Raw genomic sequence first — 21,296 nt, forward strand, 5'->3', positions numbered from 1 at the left:
TCACCTCCCCAAAGTTCCAGGCGGACGCACGCACAGGCCCCACTCCCTCACCTGGCCCCACTTCCCCCTCTCCCCTCGCCTCAGCCAATAGAGAGGCCGCGGGGCGGGGCCTATCCCTGGCCGCACTGCGCAGCCTCTAGCGGTGGCAGACCCAGGCGTCCGGACATGGCGCTCTCGGTGCGGCAGCAGGCGCTGGTGTCGTTGGCGCTGGTGCTCTGCGCCTTCGTGGCGATGCTCGGCGGGCGGGCGCGCCGCGCCGGCCCCTCTCAGTCGCGCCCAGGTACGGAGCTGCCGGGCAGGCGGCCTCGTCTGTCCCTGCGCCGAGCCCGGGGAGCGGCCTGGCGCGCGGGGCTGGGTCCTCAGCTACGTCCCCCTCGCGGTGGGACGCGTCGCTGGGGCCTTGGGACGAGTGACCCGCGGCGCGAGGGAGGCTCACGGGAGCCGGAGAGCGCTGCCCGGAAGGCGAGCGGAGGAGGGGCAGGAGGGTGGCGCTGCGGTCCCTCCTGGCAGGGTCGGTCGGAGCTGAGCAGGGCGCAGGGGAGTGCGCGGGGGCGGGGAGTGGGGGTGCCAGCCTGCCAGGACTGCCCTGGAGCCTTCAGGGTCTCGGTATGAATCTCTAGGAGACCGCTGAGACTCACTCTGGACATAAAGGATAGGGCTTCATTGAAATAAACGTTGAAGGTTGAATCTGGTTTTATACAGCAGTCCAGTGGGTTTTTAAAATGTAATAGTCATGTGCGTTTGCCTTCCTGAGGCACAGTGTCTATGCACTGTAAACAGTAAATGATACACAGAAGCACGTGGGCACATTTGCATTGTCAGGGGCACGCTGGCCTATTCAGACAGTTGGCAACCCTAGCCAGGAGGTGCTGGGCTGGCTCCTGGGCTCAGGCAGGCGCTGGGTAGGAAATGGGCCTTGGGGCAAGGTCATTGTTGGAAGAGCTAGGTCCCCATTGCCAAACAGAGGTACCTGCTCACCTGGGACCTGTCCCCAGTGCCCAGAATCAGAGCCGTGACAATTTGCTGCAGCATTATGTGCTGCCTTTTTCTCTACAGATGTCTGTTTTGCCGATGGTGGGAGGTCTGGGGCTGCTTGCACTGAGCACCCCCCACCCCACCGGTGTTTGGGGTCCTGATCCTGTGTGACAGCAGTTCAAGGCACCTGGTCCATGTGTGCAGGTGCAGAGTGGGGAGCCTCATGGGCTTCCTTGATGTGTGCTGGCAGACTCACGCCCCAGAAACTCCTCTGCAGGTACTGAGCAGGGAAGCTGGGTTGCAGGGGGAAGCTCTGGGGCATGCAGCTGCAGGTGTGGAGGGGCCAGATCCTGCAGGGAGGGTTCTGGGGTGCATGTCTGCAGGCACAGAGAGTGGAGCCTGCATAGGCATGCCCTGAGCACACCCCTGCAGGCTTCCTGGTTTGTGCCTGGTATTGGGGCACAGTGCTCAGGGCTGCTGTCAGAGAGAATGACCTGGAGGGATGTGGGCAGTGGGGTTCCCCAGGGTTTGGTCCTCGGGCCCACACTGTTCAACATCTTCATCAGCGACTTGGACGAGGGGGTGAAAAACACCTGTTCAAATTCACGGATGACACTAAGATGTGGGGAGAAGTGGGCATGCTAGAATGGAGGGACAGACTGCAATTGGATCTGGACAGGTTACAGGGGTGGGCGGATGTGAACAAGATGGGATTCAATATTGACAAGTGCAAGGTACTGCACCTAGGGAGGAAGAACCAGCAGCATACCTACAGGCTGGGGAACTCTCTTGTCAGCACAGAGGCAGAAAAGGATCTTGGAGTCATTGATTCCAAGATGAACGTGGGCCGCCAATGTGGGGATGCAGTCAGGAAGGCTAAGTGCACCTTGTCATATATCCACAGATGCATTACGAGCATGTCCAAGGAGGTGATCCTGCCCCTCTATGTGACATTGTCAGGCTGCAGTTGGAGTACCGCATCCAGTTCTGAGCACGGCACTTCGGGAGGGATGTGGATAGCATTGAGAGGGTCCAGAGGAAGGCCACTTGCATGATCAGGGGGTATCAGGGCAGGCCCTCTGAGGAGAGGCTATGAGACCTGAACCTGTTCAGCCCCCACAAAAGAAGGCTGAGAGGGGATCTGGTGGCCATCTGTAAACAGGGCAAGGGAGACCAGCAGGCACTGGGAGAGTCCCTGTTCCTCTGAGCACTACTGGGAGTAACAAGGAATAATGGTCATAAGTTGACGGAGAGTAGATTCAGGCTAGATATCAGGAGGCAGTACTTCACAGTCAGGGTGACTAGGATCTGGAACCAACTTCCAAGGGAAGTGGTGTTTGCTCCTACCTTGGGTGTTTTTAAAAGGAGGCTAGGTAGACACCTTACCGGGGTTGTTTGACCCCAGCATTCTTTCCTGCCCATGGCAGGGGGTCGGACTTGATGACCTGCTCAGGTCCCTTCCAACTCTACCAACTCTGAAGAATGAGGCCTTTGAAGCCCTAGAAGTAGCAGGGCTCATCACGTAAGGGTGCCAGGTCTGGGCAACGTATGTAGATGTCACTGAAGTGGATCAGCTGTGCCAGGACATGTCCCAGCCCAGCTGATCCTGTTTCAAGGACAGCATCTGTGTGTAGCCATTGGGTTGTAGGTTGTGAATGGGCATGAAGCTGGGTGGATATGTGACAGCCAAGGATCTAGCTGGAAGTCTCTAAACACAAGTAGCCTACCACAGGGGCAGCTAATGAGAACAAGTTACTTTTCTGAGGCAGCCTTACAGTCATGGTTTATAAATACTTTCAGTAGAAGGCTGAGTAGTAAAAGATGCTTAGTAAACAAAGTAGTTCTGATTTCCAGTGATTCATTTATGAATCTGGGGCAAGGCCATTATGTTTATATAGATAACTGACCACATGTGAGCAGTGGTGCAATGTGTAAGTCTTTATGTACAATTTAGCATTTTAGTACTGTTCCTGTTTAGCATACAAATTAATTTATTTTATAAATAGCCTCTTTGCGGCAAGGATTGCCTCATTATGTTTTTATACTTCCTTTGTAGTGAGTCTCAGGTTTCTGTATGTTACTCTAATAAACAGGAAATAACCAAACAGTGACACATTATCTGAAAGATAATTTAACTAATTCATTAATTGTTTCATTTTTGGAGCTTTGATTCTGACTTAATCTGCATAGGTCTCATGGAAACTCTGTGGCTCCTGCTACTTTCATTTTATAGTAATTTTCCAAGTTGAGGTGGAAAAACTAGGGATTAAGATGGTCTCCTGGTGAATGTTTAACCATTATCAGATGGTACTGGCCTATCAGCTTTCCTGCTTAGTGCCTGAAGGGGAATGTTAAACCCCTGTCAGATGGTACAAAAGTTATTTTCTTACAAAACAGAGAAAGAGTTTGTGATTGTTTACAGTGGGAATACATGAGAGGAATGGGAATGTTAGAACTGCGTGACAAAATAAAAACTTGTGTCTTCAACACGAAATGATGGAGCAGGAGACCTGCGTCTCTTCTTCAAACAAAACTGTCTGTGCAGACAAGGTGGAGAAAGGGTGGCCTTGTGTATGCCTGTGAACAAAAATAAGAGCTTTTGATCAAGCTACCAGCTTTCAATTTCCTTTTAAAAATGCTAGAGTATCTTGAATAACTGGTTGTCAGCTTTATTGTCCATATGGATTCTGCTATTTTTAACGCACTCACTCGAGAATAGATATTTTTAGCCAGCAATATTGACTGGGTGGTGAATGACCCCAAGGGTGTGAAAGTTTCAGTGCTCCTAGTTCTTTCACTGTTACAAAGTCTTAAAGGAGTCATGGAAACCATATGACAATCAAAAACAGTAGTTAATGCAAGGTTCTTTCCTTTCTAATGACTATCCACATGGATCGCACTGTTGGAGACTGACAAGCATGTGTCTTTTTGGTTGCAGGAGAGTGCTTAAACTGTGGTAGAAGGGCAGCTCTCCCAAAATGGGAATCTGATATGGAGGCCTTCTCTGAAGACAGTGTCTAGTAAATGGAGGCATCACACTTTATATAGTTGCCTAACAGACTTTAGAAATAAAGATATGTGAATGGACGTCATTGGGCTTTAGTAGAATGATCTCTAGTGTGATGTGGGGAAAATGGGCCCAAATTTGAGTTCAGCCTCAGAAAATGTTCATTGTTCAAATCAAAAACAAGTTTTGTTTTGTTTGCTTCTGCAAGTTGTAGGATCACATTGATTTATCAGTTTTTGTTGCAAAAAATTCCAGAATCTTTTAAAATTGGTAAGGGTATTGAAGGACTCGCCATGGGGTGAACCTGCTGGCTTTGGCTTATTTTTATAAAATCCAGATTCAGAAAAAAAACTTGTTATAGTCCTTGGCCCAGCTGGAAGATAAAACAAAAGAAAAACACCTTTCTGTCAGAGGCCTGTAACAAATTTTCTTTATGCTGTTTTTGCATTAAGAAACACCTGATTTGTAATGAACCTTGCTGATATTTGCCAAATCTAGGGTAATTTTGCTGAAAGAACTTTCTACTTTCGTTCATACTTTAAAGATTGTGTATGCAAGAGGATTGGTTCATGCCGATAATCCCAAACAGTTAGGTTTAATTTAATCATCCTGGCAATTGCAAAGGCAGAGCAAATGGAAAATGAACCCTAGACCCTGTGAAAGAGAGGCAGTTCTTTCTCTGTCAGGTCACCACATCAGACAAAGCTAAATGTTCTTCCTTTGCTTAGGCAGGCCAGTCAGAAGAATAAGAGATGAGATTTGAATCATGGGTTTAGCCAGTCCAGTCAGCCTGCAGCCCCTTGAGACTGCATACATTAGACCAGCTAAATCTGGTCCCAAATAACAATCACCATGTGTTGTAAGGATCCCTAAAACTAAAAATATGTGGTAGGAGATACCAGAAAGATAGATACTTAAGTGAAGGACACTTGCGTACCTGCATGTTATACTGCACTGACCTAGCCAGTGAATTATGCAGAACCCTGGCTGCTGCTTAAAGATGGGACTAAAGAAAGTAATTGCTTTTGGGATCAGTTTCTTTAACTTAATGTGATTACTACTTGTATCAGTAACTTAATTTTGAGTCTTCTCATTTACTGAGACTTCATTTTAACTTCTACTTTATCACTACTTTGTAACAATCAAATTGATACATTTCTTCTTAATTTGTTGAGTAAAATTTTACTGTATTGGCTTATTAATGTTCTTTGTTACAGTCACTTGGTAATATTATTTTTTATACAAATAATGCACACAACTATCTTATTTTGTCAAATTGCTTTATTTGACAAGCAGAAGATTTGGAAAGAGATCTGAAAGCTACCTGGCTCTGTGGCAGCATCACACTCTTAACTGTCTGGTTCTCTGACTCTAATCTGAAACCCAGACCAAAGTACTCTCTGCAATATACAGGGAGAGATTATTTCCTCATAGGCAGACAAGGTTCTTTGGGTAAATCTAATATCTTTATTAGACCAACTCATATAGTTGGGAAAATTCTTCTTTGCGAGTTTTTGGGCACAAACACCATTCATTGGGCTGAGGGAGCATCTGCAGATGGTTTGTGCTGTTTCTGGCCAGTAAAAGTCTAGTAAAAGATACTGGATTTACCCAAGGAACCTTTCTTCCCATGTCCTTAGACTAACTCAGCTATAACCTACACCCTTGCCTCAGAATAGAAATTCAAGCAGGTCACATGCTGAGTGAACCAGGTTAGTTCCAACTATCTTCTGGGGGGCCCAGAACAATATCAAATTGAAGAACTTAGAAAAGATTTAAGACACCAGTATCCAAAATTGCAGTTAAAATTTGTAAAATGAAACAAATAAAACAGAAACAGGAGCCTCCTGCCCAGCAGCTCCCTAACCTCACCAAGAACTTCCCTATTTCACCTGAAAGCTCTATGAGCATTTACAATTCTGCTTCCATACTTATCCAGAACTGGTGCAGTCTAAACCTCTCAGCACATAGTTCATACCTAAACCCGAAAGTCAGAGAGCAGCTCCTAATTTCTGTACCCCAAAGGCCCCTGAGGGACTTGATCCTCTTGTTCACAGAGTACAATTGTCTGCATTTAAGCCAATGACAGATGAATGTGACAGAGAGAGGCAGTCCTGGAAGCGAATACCAGGGCATGCATTTCCAACTGTAGGTATAGCCATAATATCTTTGTAGAGCTATCTGCTCTGTTTTGGGTTCCAGTGGATGAGTGGAAACAATCAGATTTCTGATACTACGAACGCCTTAAAAATGAAAGAGCTTGAAGGGGTTGTTATGCAACTCCACTGAAGATCTGATGCTAATCTTAACTCAAATTTCAGTTTACTATTCAAGGTCTGATGACTTTTATTTGAAAATTATTCCAAATACCATTTTAAGATTATTTTCATTAAAAATCTTTTTAGAGTAGCAAAATATTATGGTTTAGGCTCTTCTTGCCCATAGACCCATCTTTGCTTCCTATCTTTAAAGAAGATAGCAAAACCACTCTTCTGCCTGAGAAAATCCATATTCTTCTTTGTGTATGACTAAAGCTAAGATTCAATGTCTGTTTTTGTTGCAGGCTTGAATTCCACTTAGCAAGCTTGGTGAATTCTGCTGTTTTTTGCCATAAAAGTAAAACCATGGAACCTAATAAGTCTTTGGTTTGTAAGGCAGTATTAAACTATAAACTTGTTTCAGTTGTGCTGAGTTCTGGGACAAAGAGTACAATAAGCTTCACGTTCCACACAAAGTGACCTAAGTGGCTGAGGCCCACGTAACTCAGGACGGATGGAGGGACCCAGGAGAGGCACAGCCAGGCCTAGGGTCAGTGAGGACCTAGTCAAGGAACTTCTGGTGGGACTGGATGTGTTAAAATCAGCAGGTCCAGATGATCTCCACCCCAGGGTGCTGAGGGAATTGGCAGATGTCGTTGTGGGACCCCTGGCACAGCTTTACAAGCACTCGTAGTGCCCTGGTGAGGTGCCAGAGGACTGGAAAAGGGCCAATGTGGTCCCCATTTTCAAAAAAGGGAGGAAAGAGGACCCAGGAAATGATAGGCCTGTTAGTCTTACCTTTGTCGTGGGGAAGCTGTTTGAGAAAATTATCCAGGAGCACATCTGTGAGGGACTAGCAGGGGAGATTATGCTTAGGGGCAACCAACATGGGTTCATTAGAGGCAGGTCCTGTCAGATCAACCTGGTGGCCTTCTATGACCAGGTCACAAAATCCTTGGACGCAGGTGTCACGGTGGACATAGTCTTTCTAGACTTTAGGAAGGCCTTCGACACTGTCTCCCACCCCATTCTCATTAAAAAATTAGGTGACTGTGGTGTCGATGCCTACACAGTCAAATGGGTCACTGATTGGCTCAAGGGCCGCACCCAGAAAGTGGTGATGGATGGGTCATTTTCAACCTGGAGGGATGTGGGCACTGGGGTTCCCCAGGGCTCAGTTCTCGGACCCACACTGTTCAACATCTTCATCAGTAACTTGGACAAGGGGGTGAAAAGCACCTTGTTCAAATTCGCAGATAACACTAAGATGTGGGGAGAAGTGGGCACGCTAGAAGGGAGGAACAGGCTACAGCGAGACCTGGACAGGTTACAAGGGTGGGCAGATGAGAATAGGATGGGATTCAACACTGACAAGTGCAAGGTGCTGCACCTGGGGAGGAACAACTGGCACCATACCTACAGGCTGGGGAGCTCCCTTCTCGTTAGCACAGAGGTAGAAAAGGATTTTGGGGTCGCTATTGATTCCAAGATGAACGTGGGCCACCAATGCGAGGACACAGTAAGGCTTAACCACACCTTGTCATGCATCCACAGATGCATCATGAGCAGGTCTAAGGAGGTGATCCTCCCCCTCTGTGCAACACTGGTCAGGCCACAGTTGGGAAAGGTGTGGGGCTAGTTTGTTATACTATAGGGGATGTAGGTTATGCTGAGGCAGGGGCTCTTCATTTTTTCCTGTAAAAACTTTTACTTTATGGGGAACACCTAAACATTTGAGTTAGAGAAAAATGAAATGTGCGTAGTTCTTTAGCCTATTTGTTAGCTACCTTCTGAAAGGGAATGGGGGGAGGTGGAGATCAAGTTATGGTCCCTACTTTCATGTCTGCTTAATTTAAAATGCATAATTTTTATAGAAAAGAGAGTCAGGTGTTTGCAACCTATGTACTGTATATGTACAATACTAAACTTGATTTTTTAAAATCTAAATATTTAACTTGCTGAATTATGGCACTCCTGCATATGTAGAGGGCATTTGAAATTTTATTGCACCTATAGTTAAACCCAATTGCATGCAGGCTAGGTTGGCTTTTTTAGTGGAAGTCTCTTGCTTAGTTGGGGAAATGTTATTTGTTTGTTTCTCAAGGTAGAAAATAGTTAACTTGGCTTTCTCTGTTGGGGAAAAATTGGAGAGTTTGATGTCAATACCGAAGACCAGTTACAGCACATTTAAAAGTTAAGTACTAGATTGCTAAATTTCAAGATCAAAATATATTACTGATTATATTTAACTTTACTACAGTTTGCAATGACTGCTGAATTATTTATTTCTATTAGTAAGAAAAACACCCACTGTGTAATCTGTACTGCACTCTTTATTGTAGCAGTTGAGGAAAAGAGGATCTTGATATGCTAATTATAATGTACAGATTTAACTATGTATTCATGAAGAGTGTTACTTGTAATTGTATGTAGTATGAGTTCAGAATAAACAGTTGTATAATGGTAGTTGATACTATACTAATGGTATGATGACCCAGGATCATCCTTCAGGGAAGAAAAATTTCAGCTCACTTCTGTTGTGAAATGAATTACAAAGCTCAAACCTTTTTGTCTTCCCTTGAAATATTCAATTTTGCAGGTGGTCCTGAGGGTAGTCATCCATCTCATGTGAACCCAGGAAGTTCTGAAAGTAAAACACACCAGAGCTTTCAGCAGATGAGGAATGCAATGGGAAAGGAAATGAAGAGCGAGAGAACTAGAGGAAATGGCAAAGATATAGCTTTTACTCTTATGCCCTTGTATGCTATTGGTGTGGGGATGTTTGCAGCATATAAATTTGTAAAGGTAAGTACTTTCATATTAAGTATCTTATTCACAGAAGGAAGGATGGCAAAGGTCCAACAGGTCATCTTTTTGCTTCTGTGTCCATCCATGTTATTCAAAACAGACTTTCTCTTTTGTCCAGTGTGCTGTCAATGTTGAACTGTGAAGTAAAAAATAATGTGTATTGCGTGCATGTGTGCATGAAATGGAGAGAGAGGACTGACTGTTTCTCACTGCACACTTCCTTGCTCCTCAGGGTAAATCTGAGTGGGGAGAAGATTACTTATGCAGTTTATCTTTAACAATAAGGTTAGAGTGATATTGTGTTGTATTTCTTTCCCATAAGTTATGCAGCAGCAATAATGAGTTCCATCAAGGAAAATGCACAGTGAGTGTTGTTAATATTAAGAAAAGAAATTTTCTAGTAAAATGTGGAGAGAACCTGATGTTTGGGGGTTTTTTTTTTTTTTGTGATTTAAAAAAAAAAAAAGTCCTAGTCATGGAAGGAGGACCTCAATGTTTTAGGTACTGTCCAATCACAGAACAAAAAGACAGTCCCCCATCCCAAATAGTTTTATGATCTAAATATGAAACAAATGGAGCACAGGGTTACAAATTAGACCTTGAAAAGCAGCCATCACAGCCTAAGCTGTCAAACCACTGAGGCTTGTTTTAGGCATTGTGACAGAGGAGAGGTACAAGGAGGACAGAGAGGCAACCTTTTGATTATCTACAGGAAGCAATTTACATGTATGAGAAGTAACAGGGGAAAGGACATAACGTGCCTGTTGGTAAATTTTGATGCACAGGTGACACGGGCTGGGATTGAAGCATATGTACGGTTCCGGAATGATAAAGATGTCCGTAAAGGCAACAGGGTAACATTGTACATGAATGGTGTGATCGACTTTTTATTCATGTTGTCATAATACTGACCCAAACAGATTGTAAAGTAGTATTACTTTAGCAAATGCTTGTAGAAGAGGTTCTGTTGGGCTGTGGTAGTCTAGAAACAGCAACAAATTTCCAAAGTTAGAACTGGATATTTGGTTTAAAATCCTCATAATGTCATTAAACAGAAATGCTACTGGAAATTGTGATGTTATGGGAAGTTTTAACTTCCTAGTTTTAGATTAGAGAACAGTGTTAATAATAACAATAGTTTATAGATGTCTTCAGCTACTGAGCCAACAAGAACTCAGATGATGGTATTTGGTAACTAGTGCTTATAGGGCAGCTGGCCATAGGAAAGAACTTGGATTGAGTGCTTTTGAGTAGAATTGGTTTAAATGAAATGGCAAGATAAACAAAAGTAGGTGGGTGACAAAGGTTCTTAACTTCAAAAGAGCAGATTTTGAAAGTGAAGAGAACTAGTTGGTGAAATCAGCTGTAAAACCTAACTATAACTATCCCTGTATAAGTACTTATTCATCTTATTCATCAGGTTTGGAACTCTTTACTACCCCTTGCTTGATATACTAATTATAGTTAGGTTTTGTAGCTTTTATTCAAAACTACATTCCAAAATGCAGCTTTATATGATATGCATGCATATAAAGAGTTAGTAGAAAGCCCGTGAGGACTGTAGGGAAAAAAATTGATCAGCAAGGAAGGCAGTGTAATGTCTTAGGAGGTCAAGGATTTTGGGGGTGAAGTGATAATTGCCAGCGGATAGGTTAAACCTTTCAATAGATATTAAAATGAATATCAAAAGGTTTTTATAAAATGAGAACAGGAGAGAAGTGTGGTTACTCTGTAGTTAGGACAGAGTAAAGATTAAAGGTAATGTACATATGGCCTCAAAGTTAAGTGGGTAATTTATTTTAATTTCTAATATGATATTGGCTGTCAGGGGAAATGACGGGATGGTTCTTGGGGGCAAGGGTATAGAAATGGAAATTATAAATACTGAGGTATAAGTAAAATTTTGAGTCATGTGGAACTGGATAATCTCCATCCCAGAGTTCTGAAAGAACTGGCACATGAAATCGCAGGTCCTGTAGCCAGTATTTTTAATGCATGCTTTTGAAAATAAATGTGAATGCATTCTTACTTAATATGTTTAAGGTATCAATTAGGTGGTGGTATCATATGTTTGGAGAATAGCAGATGTAGTGCCTCTTCCCTCAGCCCTTCTAAAAAAAATAACCTAGATAATTATGGGCTGGTCACCCCTGTTCAAGAAATAAGTATTCAAACTGGAACAAATGCAGAAAAGTTTATCCAATAAGGGGAAATTACACCCTATATTTTAAGAGGAGACTAAATGACCTTGGCTTGTTTAGTTAGGAAGAAGACAAAATTATTTTCTTTAAATATGATGTAGAAGTAAATGCAGGGATGGGGAAGAACTGTCTTTAGCTACTGGACAAACTTAGCGCAAGAACATATGGATATAAAAATGAATAACTTAGATTCCAAATTGGGAGAGAGCTTCCAGCCATCAGAGCACTAAGCATCTGGAACAGCCTTGTGATAAGAATAGAGAATACAAAAAAACATTTAAGAGGAAGCTTTATTAACTGAACGAAGGGATTGCATGACATGCATTGTTAATATCCTGCAATCGGAGAGGACTAGACACTGACCCAAGAGGCCCCTTCCAATCTTAAGTTTTTATACATTTGTCAGAGCCTAGAGGAAGAGATTGCATTAGTAAAGAGCCAGATTGAGGGCTTGTATTACAAGAGATTAATCTGTGTGGTTGAAGAGAAAAGGTTGCAACTAGGGGCATGCTTAGAAAAGGCAAATGACCTCTTCTTGTCTTGGAAGCGATTGGCCTTCTGTTTCTTTTGAGAGAATATTTTTAGGTTCTGAAAAGCCGTATCAAGCAAGTTTTCCTTATTTCATACAAAATTAAATTTCTTAATTTCCAGTGCTTGTATGGTCTATCAGTGTATATGCTATTGTTCTTCAGCTTCCAAGCTTTTTAAAATCTATTCGGAATTTCTTTTCCCTTCCATTATCTTTTTACCAAAATATACGGCTGTATTAATTTACTGTAGCTGTAGTGGGGGTTAACATAGATTAGTGTTTTCAGAAGCTGGATCTTAATCTGCCACTAGGCCAGCAGTCAGCAACATTTTTTTAGCAGTGGGCTGGAATGAACCATCTTGGGTCCAAGATGGACAACACTGGGACTTAGCTGATGCCATACCACAGCCGAGAGAAAATTCAGCCTGGGAAGCTCAGGTGGCTGGGCCTACAGGCCATAGGTTGCCAACCCCTGTTTTAGGTGGTTACATCTAAAGGTTTTTATGAATAAGTGTAAATTTAAGCAAGGGTATAAGTTGTAAATTAAGCAAGGAATTGTATATAATGGATCTTTTAAAGCAAATCCAGGTTGATTAACTTGACAATTCCATAGGTATTGTCATGATTGCATTATCTTTTATGATAAAACTCTTATGCAGTATTTGTTAAGTGTGACTAGATTATCCAGTACAGACTCCCTTTAGTGTACAATGTGACACTTTGAAACATTACAAGTCAGTGTGATTTCTGTGCATCTGAACAATGTATTTAAGGTGAACCATATGTGAAAATAGCTAACATTTTGAGCCTAAGTTCTAGATATCCATTTATATTACGCTTGGCTTGGTTTTGGCTAAGGTCAAGTAATAATTTGTCTGATTCTGAAATGGGTACTCTTACTAAGATTACAAAAAAATGAGGAAGAGAGAGAGTGATTTGGATAGTGATCATAGACATTATTCCTAGATACTAAAATGTCATTTTTTGGGCACACAAATGGCTACACTTGACTTAGTTTGCAGTATTGTGGGGGGTGGGATATGGTCATGCATGAGTGAAAAGTAGATAGTGGCTACAATTATTAACATAGCTTTAACAAGGCTTTTAAATGCATTTCCTGAAATACAGTGGAGTTGCATTGTATGTGCATTTAACATACACGAATTCATCATACGCGTATGCCCCGGAATGCCAATTGTTTGGATTCAGCCTGCAGCTGCCCCCCACAGCGCTGTGCATGGGGCCAAGCAGCTACATTGGGAGCAGCCCTGCTGGGAAGCTGTGCACATTGACCGGGCGGGAGTTTGGTGCAGGCTGCCCTGGGTGGGAAGGAGGGACTGTACCACTGGATGTGGAAGGGAGCAGACTGTGCCACTGGGCAAGCCCAAGGGTAACTTTGACTATACGTGAGTTTCGCCTTATGCACTGGCTTTAGAACCTAAGTCCTGTGCAAGATGCGACTCCACTGTAGTGTTATTCTGTTAGCACTTAATATTATTTCATTTTTTATAGATGAAATCTCAAGAAGAAAGTTCATCTCGGAAAGATGAGACTATAGAAGATAAGGCAAAAGAAACAGGCAAGGCATTTATCAGAATATGTATATTAAAATGCATAGTTTTCCTTCTGAAATAAGATGGGCTTTCACTAATATTTTTTACAGCGCAAGAACCCATTTTTAAATGTACTAAAATGCTTTAAAAATATTAACAAGTGTACGATCAAGTGCAGGAAACCTGTGCTTTGCCCCCATTTATACAAGCTTCTTATTTACTGTTGGACAGTAGGGACAGTGCCACAAGTTATGCAAGATGTCAGTATAATCACTGTACAAGAATAAAGGAGACAGTTGTTACAGTTGCTGCAATCGTGATATTTCACTACTAAGCATTTTTGGAAAGATCATCACTGAAGTGGTGCTCGAAGACTTTCAGTCCTTACTGACTGTGTTTACCCTGAGTCACCATATGGCTTCAGGGCTAGTAGGCCCACCATAGATGCACTCTTCTCATTCCAACAAATCCAAAAAAATGTAGGGAAGCAAGAGACCCCTCTATACTGCCTTTATTGACCTGACCAAGGCATTTGCCCTCGTCAACTGATAAGGCCCCTTTGAATCATAGAAAATTAGAGTTGGAAGGGACCTCAGGAAGTCGTCTAGTCCTACCCCTTGCTTAAAGCAGAACCATCCCCAACTAGATCATTCCAGCCAGGTCTTTGTCGAGCTTGGCCTTAAAACCCTCCAAAGATGGAGATTCCACCACCTCCTTAAGTAACTTGTTCCAGTGCCTCACAATCCACCTAGTGAAAATGTTTTTTCCTAATATACAACTGAAACTTCCCCAACATGATATTCCCCAATCAAAATCTCAGCATTCTTGGTTTCTTGAATGCTGTCTGATGAAATAAGTGCGTTTTTAAAGGTGTATTAAAACCTGCTTTTGGGGGGCTCAGACTGCCTGGAAGCAGAAGGGAATAAACAAGATACCTCTTTTAAGTAGAGGAAACCTTAGGCCAGGGATTCTCAGACAGGGTTCTGTGACACCCTGGGGTGCCTTGAGATGTGAGGAGATAAGTTGCGAGGAAGTAAGCAAATAAGCTAAGCAGATAAGTGTAGGCTTGGGCTTGTTCCTGCTTGGCTGACTCCCCACCCCCAATATGTGGCCCCTCTGCAAGGAGGTAATCACTGTAAGGCAGGGGTAGGCAACCATGGCACAGGTGTCAGAGTGTGGCACTCGGATTTTTGTTTGGCACTTGTGGCTCAGGGTGGACAGCAGAAAAGGGGCCAGGGCTACATTGCCACAACAAGGATCCATACACCTCATGGCTCCCTGACCTTCTGCCCTAGGCACACCAGCATCTTACAAGTCAAGATTGCAGGTGTTTTTGGCCCTCTGCCCAAAAACATTGCTGACCCCTGCTGTAACTTACAAATTAGTTTTTGACATGTGGTGCTATTCAGTTACCAAAAAGTATTGAGGGATGCCTTGAGAACCACTACAGTAGGCTCATCACACTACCTGAAGAGCACAGTAACAATTTGGTATAATAACCAGGGACATAGAAAAGACCAGTAGATTCATCTTCTGTTTCAAACAAATGCAAAGTTGTTTCCAACAACCTGTTTTCAGGTGTCATGTCCAGCCTAATTTAAACATACCAAGTATTGGAGCGTCTTCCACCTGCCTTTAAAGAACTACTACAGAGACTAGTAATGCCATTGTTATGAAGTATTTCCTTTGTAGTCATGATTTTCCCTTGTTGCTTCTAGTTACACTTCTTTCTGTTTACTAAACATAGTCTTTCCTTCATGTTACTAGCCTGCAGCAGTGTGCCCTTTCTGTCATGTTTACTCAAATCATGTGTGTACTACATTAGTCAAAACTTCTAGGGTGCCAACAGACATAATGCTCAGATTGGTTTAATCGGATCACTTGATGAGCTTTAGATAAAGTGTCCCTGCCACCATTTTGAAGTGCAGGAATGTTGACACGCGACATACTTCAGGTGCTTTAATTAAAGGGGTTCTCAGAGCAGCTCTAATTAAAATACTCCCACCCATTCCCAGAGCACGTGTATAAATGCCCCAGATGCACAAGTCAGCTTAGAAAAGTTTAGACCTCTTGACCCATTTTAAAAGCATAATCAAATATTATACTGCACTAGTTCACTGTGAATCAGTTCAGTGTTATGTGCGGACACCAAGGTTTCTGTGACTTGTGTCATTTTGGTCCTCCACGCATCCTACTGCATCCTGCTCCTCAACCTCATCACCTGTTACCTGATTATAGGTAATGTTGTGGGTAGGATACTGATAAAAAGATGCAAAAATAGGTCTACAGGCCAACCTTTTATTTTCTGGCACTTTAAAACATAAAACCAAACATTTATTCCAAAGTCTGTTTAGCTGCCCATGACAGCACAACACAGATTTTCACTTATACTGGCTAGGTAGATTCGAGAGGTGGGAGGAGGGTGTCAAGCAGATTGGCAGCAGGTCTTCTTGAATTGGCTGAATTCCCCAAATTTCCCTGCAGCCTATACCCAGTACTTATGGCTGGCTAGTTCTAATATGCTAAGGAGTGGCTGTGATTTAGTTTCATTTATATTTCTTTGTTTCACTGAAATCATTTGGAACTGAACAGAACCAGATCTCTTGTGGACTTGGAAGGCATCAGTTAGTTGGGATTTATATCCTTGGGACAGTAAAAGAGAGGGGTTTTTTATCTCCTTTCCTCCCCCATTGTGGAATGCTGTGCAGCACTGGCCTGTTTCTTCCTTACCTTGGTTTATGCTCTTCTTTATACAAATTATTTAGGCATCTTAACAAGATGTAGCCAAATAACATCTAATCTATTTGGTTTCATTAACCACTACTACTAATATTTTAACATAAAGCTATAGTATAGTGTATTTGAATTACTTAATGTATGATCTTCCCTTATAATTTCTCTTTGCAGACCGTGTGCTTTGTTTCATTGCATCTCATTACTGGTTTAGCTAAACATGTGGATGGCTTCACTTACTTTTCTGACCAACCTAGTTGTCACATCTGCAAAGGTTCATATTATGGTCACTCAAAAACAGGCTTTGGGGCCTTTTCCTTAGCAACATTTCTGCAGCTTGGCCTAGGCCCCCTTAAAAATGACCAAGGCTGGCAACAAACCCTAACACCTACACTGCAGATGTTTCCTCTGGAATACAACCAGAACGCTACTGCTGCAACTTTTGTTGTCTGCACCTGACGAGTGTCCCGGACGAGGGGCCTAGGGGACAGTACTCTGCTGCTTTTAAACACCTGGTCAATTTTCTGTTAGTGGCAGTTAACCAAGGTGTCCTGCATCATGGCCAGTTGCAGAGGAGTGCATTCCTAGACCCCTACTCTTGTGTACCTAGGGGTTAGGGGTTCTTGAGGGCTGCCCAAGGACTTAATTCCCAATTAATGGAAAGAAATTCACTGTCTCTTCAAAAGTTAGCAGAGAGCTCCCCTGTGAATCCCAGCACTTCCAGTCACAGTACCATCACACATTTCAGTAAAATTCAGCAACTGGTGTTTACTGTACTCGATATTAGTGGAAAAGGGAAACTGAGAACTGCAGTTGGACTGGGTAGTCACTATCAACTCCTTGTGGCTGTTTGATGGCATTGCAGTACCTAAAAGGTGATCATTCTACTTAGACCCCTTAGCAGTGTATGTGTGGACACTTTTGACCCAGGAAAACTGTGAACCAATTTCCAATTGTGACATTCTTGCAATAGTTCAAGTGTTATGTCTATCTGCACCCCTAGTTAATAATCAAAAGTACTTTTTCTAAACTCTGCAGTCCCTTTTCTGTTCCTGTTAATGTGATACCAAGAGATGAACATTGTATCCTACATGCAGTCATTCCAGAGTTTTATATAGAAGATGTTTGATCTGTCTCTCTCAAAATGTAATTTCTTTTTATTCCTTTGCTGAGGTCCTTAAGTGCACACTAATTTCTAATATGCCAGTCTCTCTCTTCTAGAGCATCAGCTTTTGGAATTGGAGCAGCATCTAGCACAGACAGAAAAAATGTTAAATTCTTTACTGACTCAGTTGGACCCACTGTCGAACTGGTAAGTAATTCTAGGATAAGAGAAGCCTCTTAAAATTATACTAATCCGCTTCTAAATTTCTGGGAATTTAGAAGCGTGTCAACAGATTATTATGTATGTCAGGAGAAGGGTATGTAGGAATCTCTTTGTAACTAAGCACTTACATAATAGCACTGTACAGACAATAGCTAGTTCTACAGATGCATGCATTTTTACAGATGACTCCTTTGTTCTTATGACAAATGGAAGTAAAATGATTATGGGATGATATTTTAAATAGGATAAGTTATGAGAGTTCCATCTTTCAAAACCCTAGTAAGACAGAACAGGTTTTGACATCAGCTCTGAAAAAACTTAAAAGTCCAAAATGAAATTGCTGATTTCTCAAATAACTTTAGTGTAGAATATCTCCTAAATTATAGGAACACCCAACTGGAGGAAAAATGAATACAGTCTGAGAGACAGGGTGGTATTTCACCAGGAAAAAAAGGCAGAATCTGCTGAGGTTACAGATGGTTGTTGAATATGGCTGGGCTTGGCAGCAGGCCAAAATTATCCAGCTTCTTCCAAGTTGGGCTGGCCTTTCTGACCTTGTCCCCACTGCCTAGCAGTGGGTGCTTCTTCCCACAACCCAGCTATCACACAGATGAGTCCCTCCCCCACTGGAATATGATTGAAGCTTTAGCTTTGCAAGCCAGGTAGAGTGGTTCCACAGACTGTAGGTTGCTGACCCCCAGAATATGGTGCTTCTCCAAATAAACAAAGTAGTTATCAGTTATCTTTTATGGAATAAGCTGACTTGATTTAGGTGCCCATGAATACATGTAACATTTCTGCCCAAACTTGCAGTGATTCTCAACCTTTTTAGATTTGGGGGACCCCTTGGGAAATGCTGGCTCTTAATTTTCACTTGCTTTTTGACTACAGAAACTTAGTATAGCAGGGGTTGACAACATTTTTGGGCAGAGTGCCAAATACACCTGCAGCCTTGACCTGTAAGGTGTTGGTGTGCCAGGGCAGACAGTGGGGGAGCTGCAAGGGATCCGGTCCTTGTGGCAACACATCGTTGGCCCTTTTCCTGCCACCCGCCCCAAGGCATACATATCAAGCAAAATGTTTTTGTGTGTCATGCTTTGGCACCCATGCCGGGGGTTGCCTACCAGTGTAGATCAATTCCTTTGTAGCTAAGAACTCAGACTACAGGAGGTCAGAATGTTTTAAACACCATGGATTCCTTTTTGAAATTTCTGGGTTTATCTTGTGAACAGTATTTGCACACTTAACAATGCTAACATTGCATGGCACCCTATACGCCCTTGAAAGGATTTCAGCCTCTGCCGCCCTCCCCCTTGCGAACCCTTGTTGAGAACACTGGTATAGAGGAATACAGATGTGTATAGTTGACATCTTTCATGAGATCTGTATTTTTAAGATTAAAACATACATTCTTAATGTAGTATTTCAGTCTTTAATAATACTCAGTGTAATGCTGAATTTCAGTGTATGTTGAAATAATTACAAATTTAATTAACAAATTTACAACAGGCAGTCTTTTCATTGAGCAGAGAAGATACTGACATGAATGCTCTTTATCCTAGCTCTAATGTTCCCCTAAATTCTTTCGACATTGGTAGAATAATATAGTTTTTTTGTTCTTAGCGATGCACCTAAAAAAATTGTCATGTTTTATGTAAATATGTAGTACAGTTTTGTTAAACACTTGCTTCCAGTAGTAGCTCAGATGTATTTCAACTGCTTGTCTGGTTTTTTTTCCCCCTCTTTTTCAGTGTAAATGCTTTGGCTTGTGAACAGAAAGATGAAATAATGACACAACTCCGGTCTATTAGACAGTTGATGAAAGAAAGTGGACTGGATAAATCAGAAATGAAGCTAAAAGGTACTCTTTGTTTCTGATCAATGTCATAGATCCTTATTGTAGTAAAATCAGTTTAATCCTTTTAGAATGTGTAAATGAGCTATTATTAAATAGCTATTAATCAATTCAATGTTATTCGGTCCTAGGTTCAGTAAGGTCCCTTTACTTTCAGTTTGGTTCGAGTATTTTTTAAATTTTATTTGTTTGCCAGTAGTTGGAGTAGCCGTTTTTCTTGCTTGTGATGTGCCATATTAGAAGTTTGATACATTGCATAATTTAACCTTAAAGAGTGGTGGGACATTTTCCATTGGAATTGAGTGAGAAATCCTCTGCTGCTTTCTTAGTAAGGTTTTCTTGAATGTGTTGTCCTGTAGGTTGTTAGTGCCATAGTCAAAAGTCATTGATGGAAGAAGAAAATAAATACTGCATTTGCTTGATTCTAAGATGAGTGGGAAAACCTTCTCATCTTAGAATCAAGTATGAGGGTGCAAGGGCAGGAAGCTTTTTCAGCTCTGGCTCTGGCACTGGAGCCAAAGCTGCTGCCTGCAATCCTTCCTCCCCCCACCACTGCTTACTCTTGCTGTGGTAAAGGCAGGCTTTGTCTCTGCTCCGTCCTGGACATGGTACATGTGCTTGCTTTGGACTGAGCCTGGCCCAGTAGCAGTGGTGACAGCTCTGGCTGGGCCCTGGGCAGGCACAAAGAAGGTACAGTGGTGCAAGGGATTGGCAGCAGGACTCAGGCTACTTGACTGCCCCCCAGTGCTTGCCCTTTCACTGCTAGCCCACCATCTGCCCCCTGCTACTGCCTGCCCCACTGCATTCTTACTACCTACATCCCTGCCACTGCTTTTCCTGAGTTCAGCAGTGGGGGTGGGATGAATTTAAAACAAACCTCCTACAATTAGATCCTAGACATGGAACACTAATATTTACAAACTTTCCATGTCTAGAATCTAATTATTGGAGGGTTATCTTAAATTCAGGGTTGTCTTGGATTTGGGTAAATAAGATTTGTTTTGATTTTTTTTTTTTTTTAATTATTTTTGTCAAACTTGGAACCATATCATTATTCTTAATTCTTTGCTTTTTTTTTTTTTGAAAACTAAGGTGACAATCACACATGTAATGAGAAACTTGAAGATCTTATTAATTCATTTGGTGAACACCTTCAAGAGGAAGAAGTAGATGACAATGAAGATTGTAATAATAAAGATCTACTTGAAGATACTGATGATAGTTACGGAATGGAAGAGCCTGAATTATGTGGTAACAAATTAACAGTTAGTCAGCTCATCAAATCAGATGTAGTAGAAGTTCAAGATATCATAAATAAAGATGTGTTGGAACCAGAAGAGACCATATTGAGGAGACGCAACAGATATGAATGAAAAACACATTTATATAACATTTGAATGTTTTATGAATTGTTGCACAACCTTGTATGCACTTTTAAAATGTTCTGAAACAAAAAATCTCATGTCACTGTAATATATTCTTTTAAAATTGGGGTGAAATCTTGGCTCCATCAAAGGCTCTGGAAGTATTGCCACTGATTTTAGTGGGAATAGAATTTCACCCAGGATGTTTACATATTTTTCTTATTTATTTTTCCTATAGAAAATATTTCTGTATTATCTGTATATAATGCACTGAAATTGCATATGATGTTTTTTAGGAAAGCCTCAAGATGTCTTATAATTAAAACTAAGAGTAATGGATAATTCATAATGGTTATTTTTACTCACAGTAATCTTAGCTTAGTGCGTCAATGTCAATTTCTAGTGTTTATTCCACAGAAATTGAGGAGTTCACATAATCTCTGCATAGAGTTTAGGTGCTGAAGGGAATTTACACGAGTTTATAGTTAAAATTAGCTTTAGTTCAATAAACCCTATTTTTCAGGCTGTGGTTTTTGGTTTTTTGGTTTTTTTTACTCTCTCTCATTTAAAAAGTGGCAAATAATATCAGGAAAAATGATTTATCTTCAAATCTCAGGTCACAGCTAAATCCATTTGCCAAAACAAGTCCAATAGAGTTTAAGTTCTTTTTTTTTTTTTTTTTTTTT

General features: G+C 41.8%; 1 protein-coding gene across 2 annotated transcripts; it reads left to right on the top strand.

Annotated features, from left to right (window-relative positions):
- The first annotated feature begins 130 nt into the window (after positions 1-130).
- On the top strand, positions 131-21,126 carry CCDC107 (coiled-coil domain containing 107). 2 transcript variants are annotated; one of them, XM_019543198.1, is made up of 7 exons: positions 131-280; positions 8,840-9,045; positions 9,371-9,412; positions 13,291-13,357; positions 17,286-17,376; positions 19,143-19,252; positions 20,339-21,126. In XM_019543198.1, the coding sequence occupies exons 1-7, from the start codon at positions 166-168 to the stop codon at positions 20,617-20,619; spliced, it is 912 nt and encodes a 303-aa protein (XP_019398743.1). In that variant the 5' UTR covers positions 131-165; the 3' UTR covers positions 20,620-21,126. The 2 variants fall into 2 exon arrangements, with proteins under 2 accessions (XP_019398743.1, XP_019398744.1); XM_019543199.1 differs by lacking the exon at positions 9,371-9,412 and having other exon boundaries at positions 132-280.
- Positions 21,127-21,296: the final 170 nt, after the last annotated feature.

Source organism: Crocodylus porosus, unplaced genomic scaffold (genome assembly GCF_001723895.1).
Source record: "Crocodylus porosus isolate Cpor-Errol unplaced genomic scaffold, CroPor_comp1, whole genome shotgun sequence".
Classification (NCBI taxonomy): Eukaryota; Metazoa; Chordata; order Crocodylia; family Crocodylidae; genus Crocodylus; species Crocodylus porosus.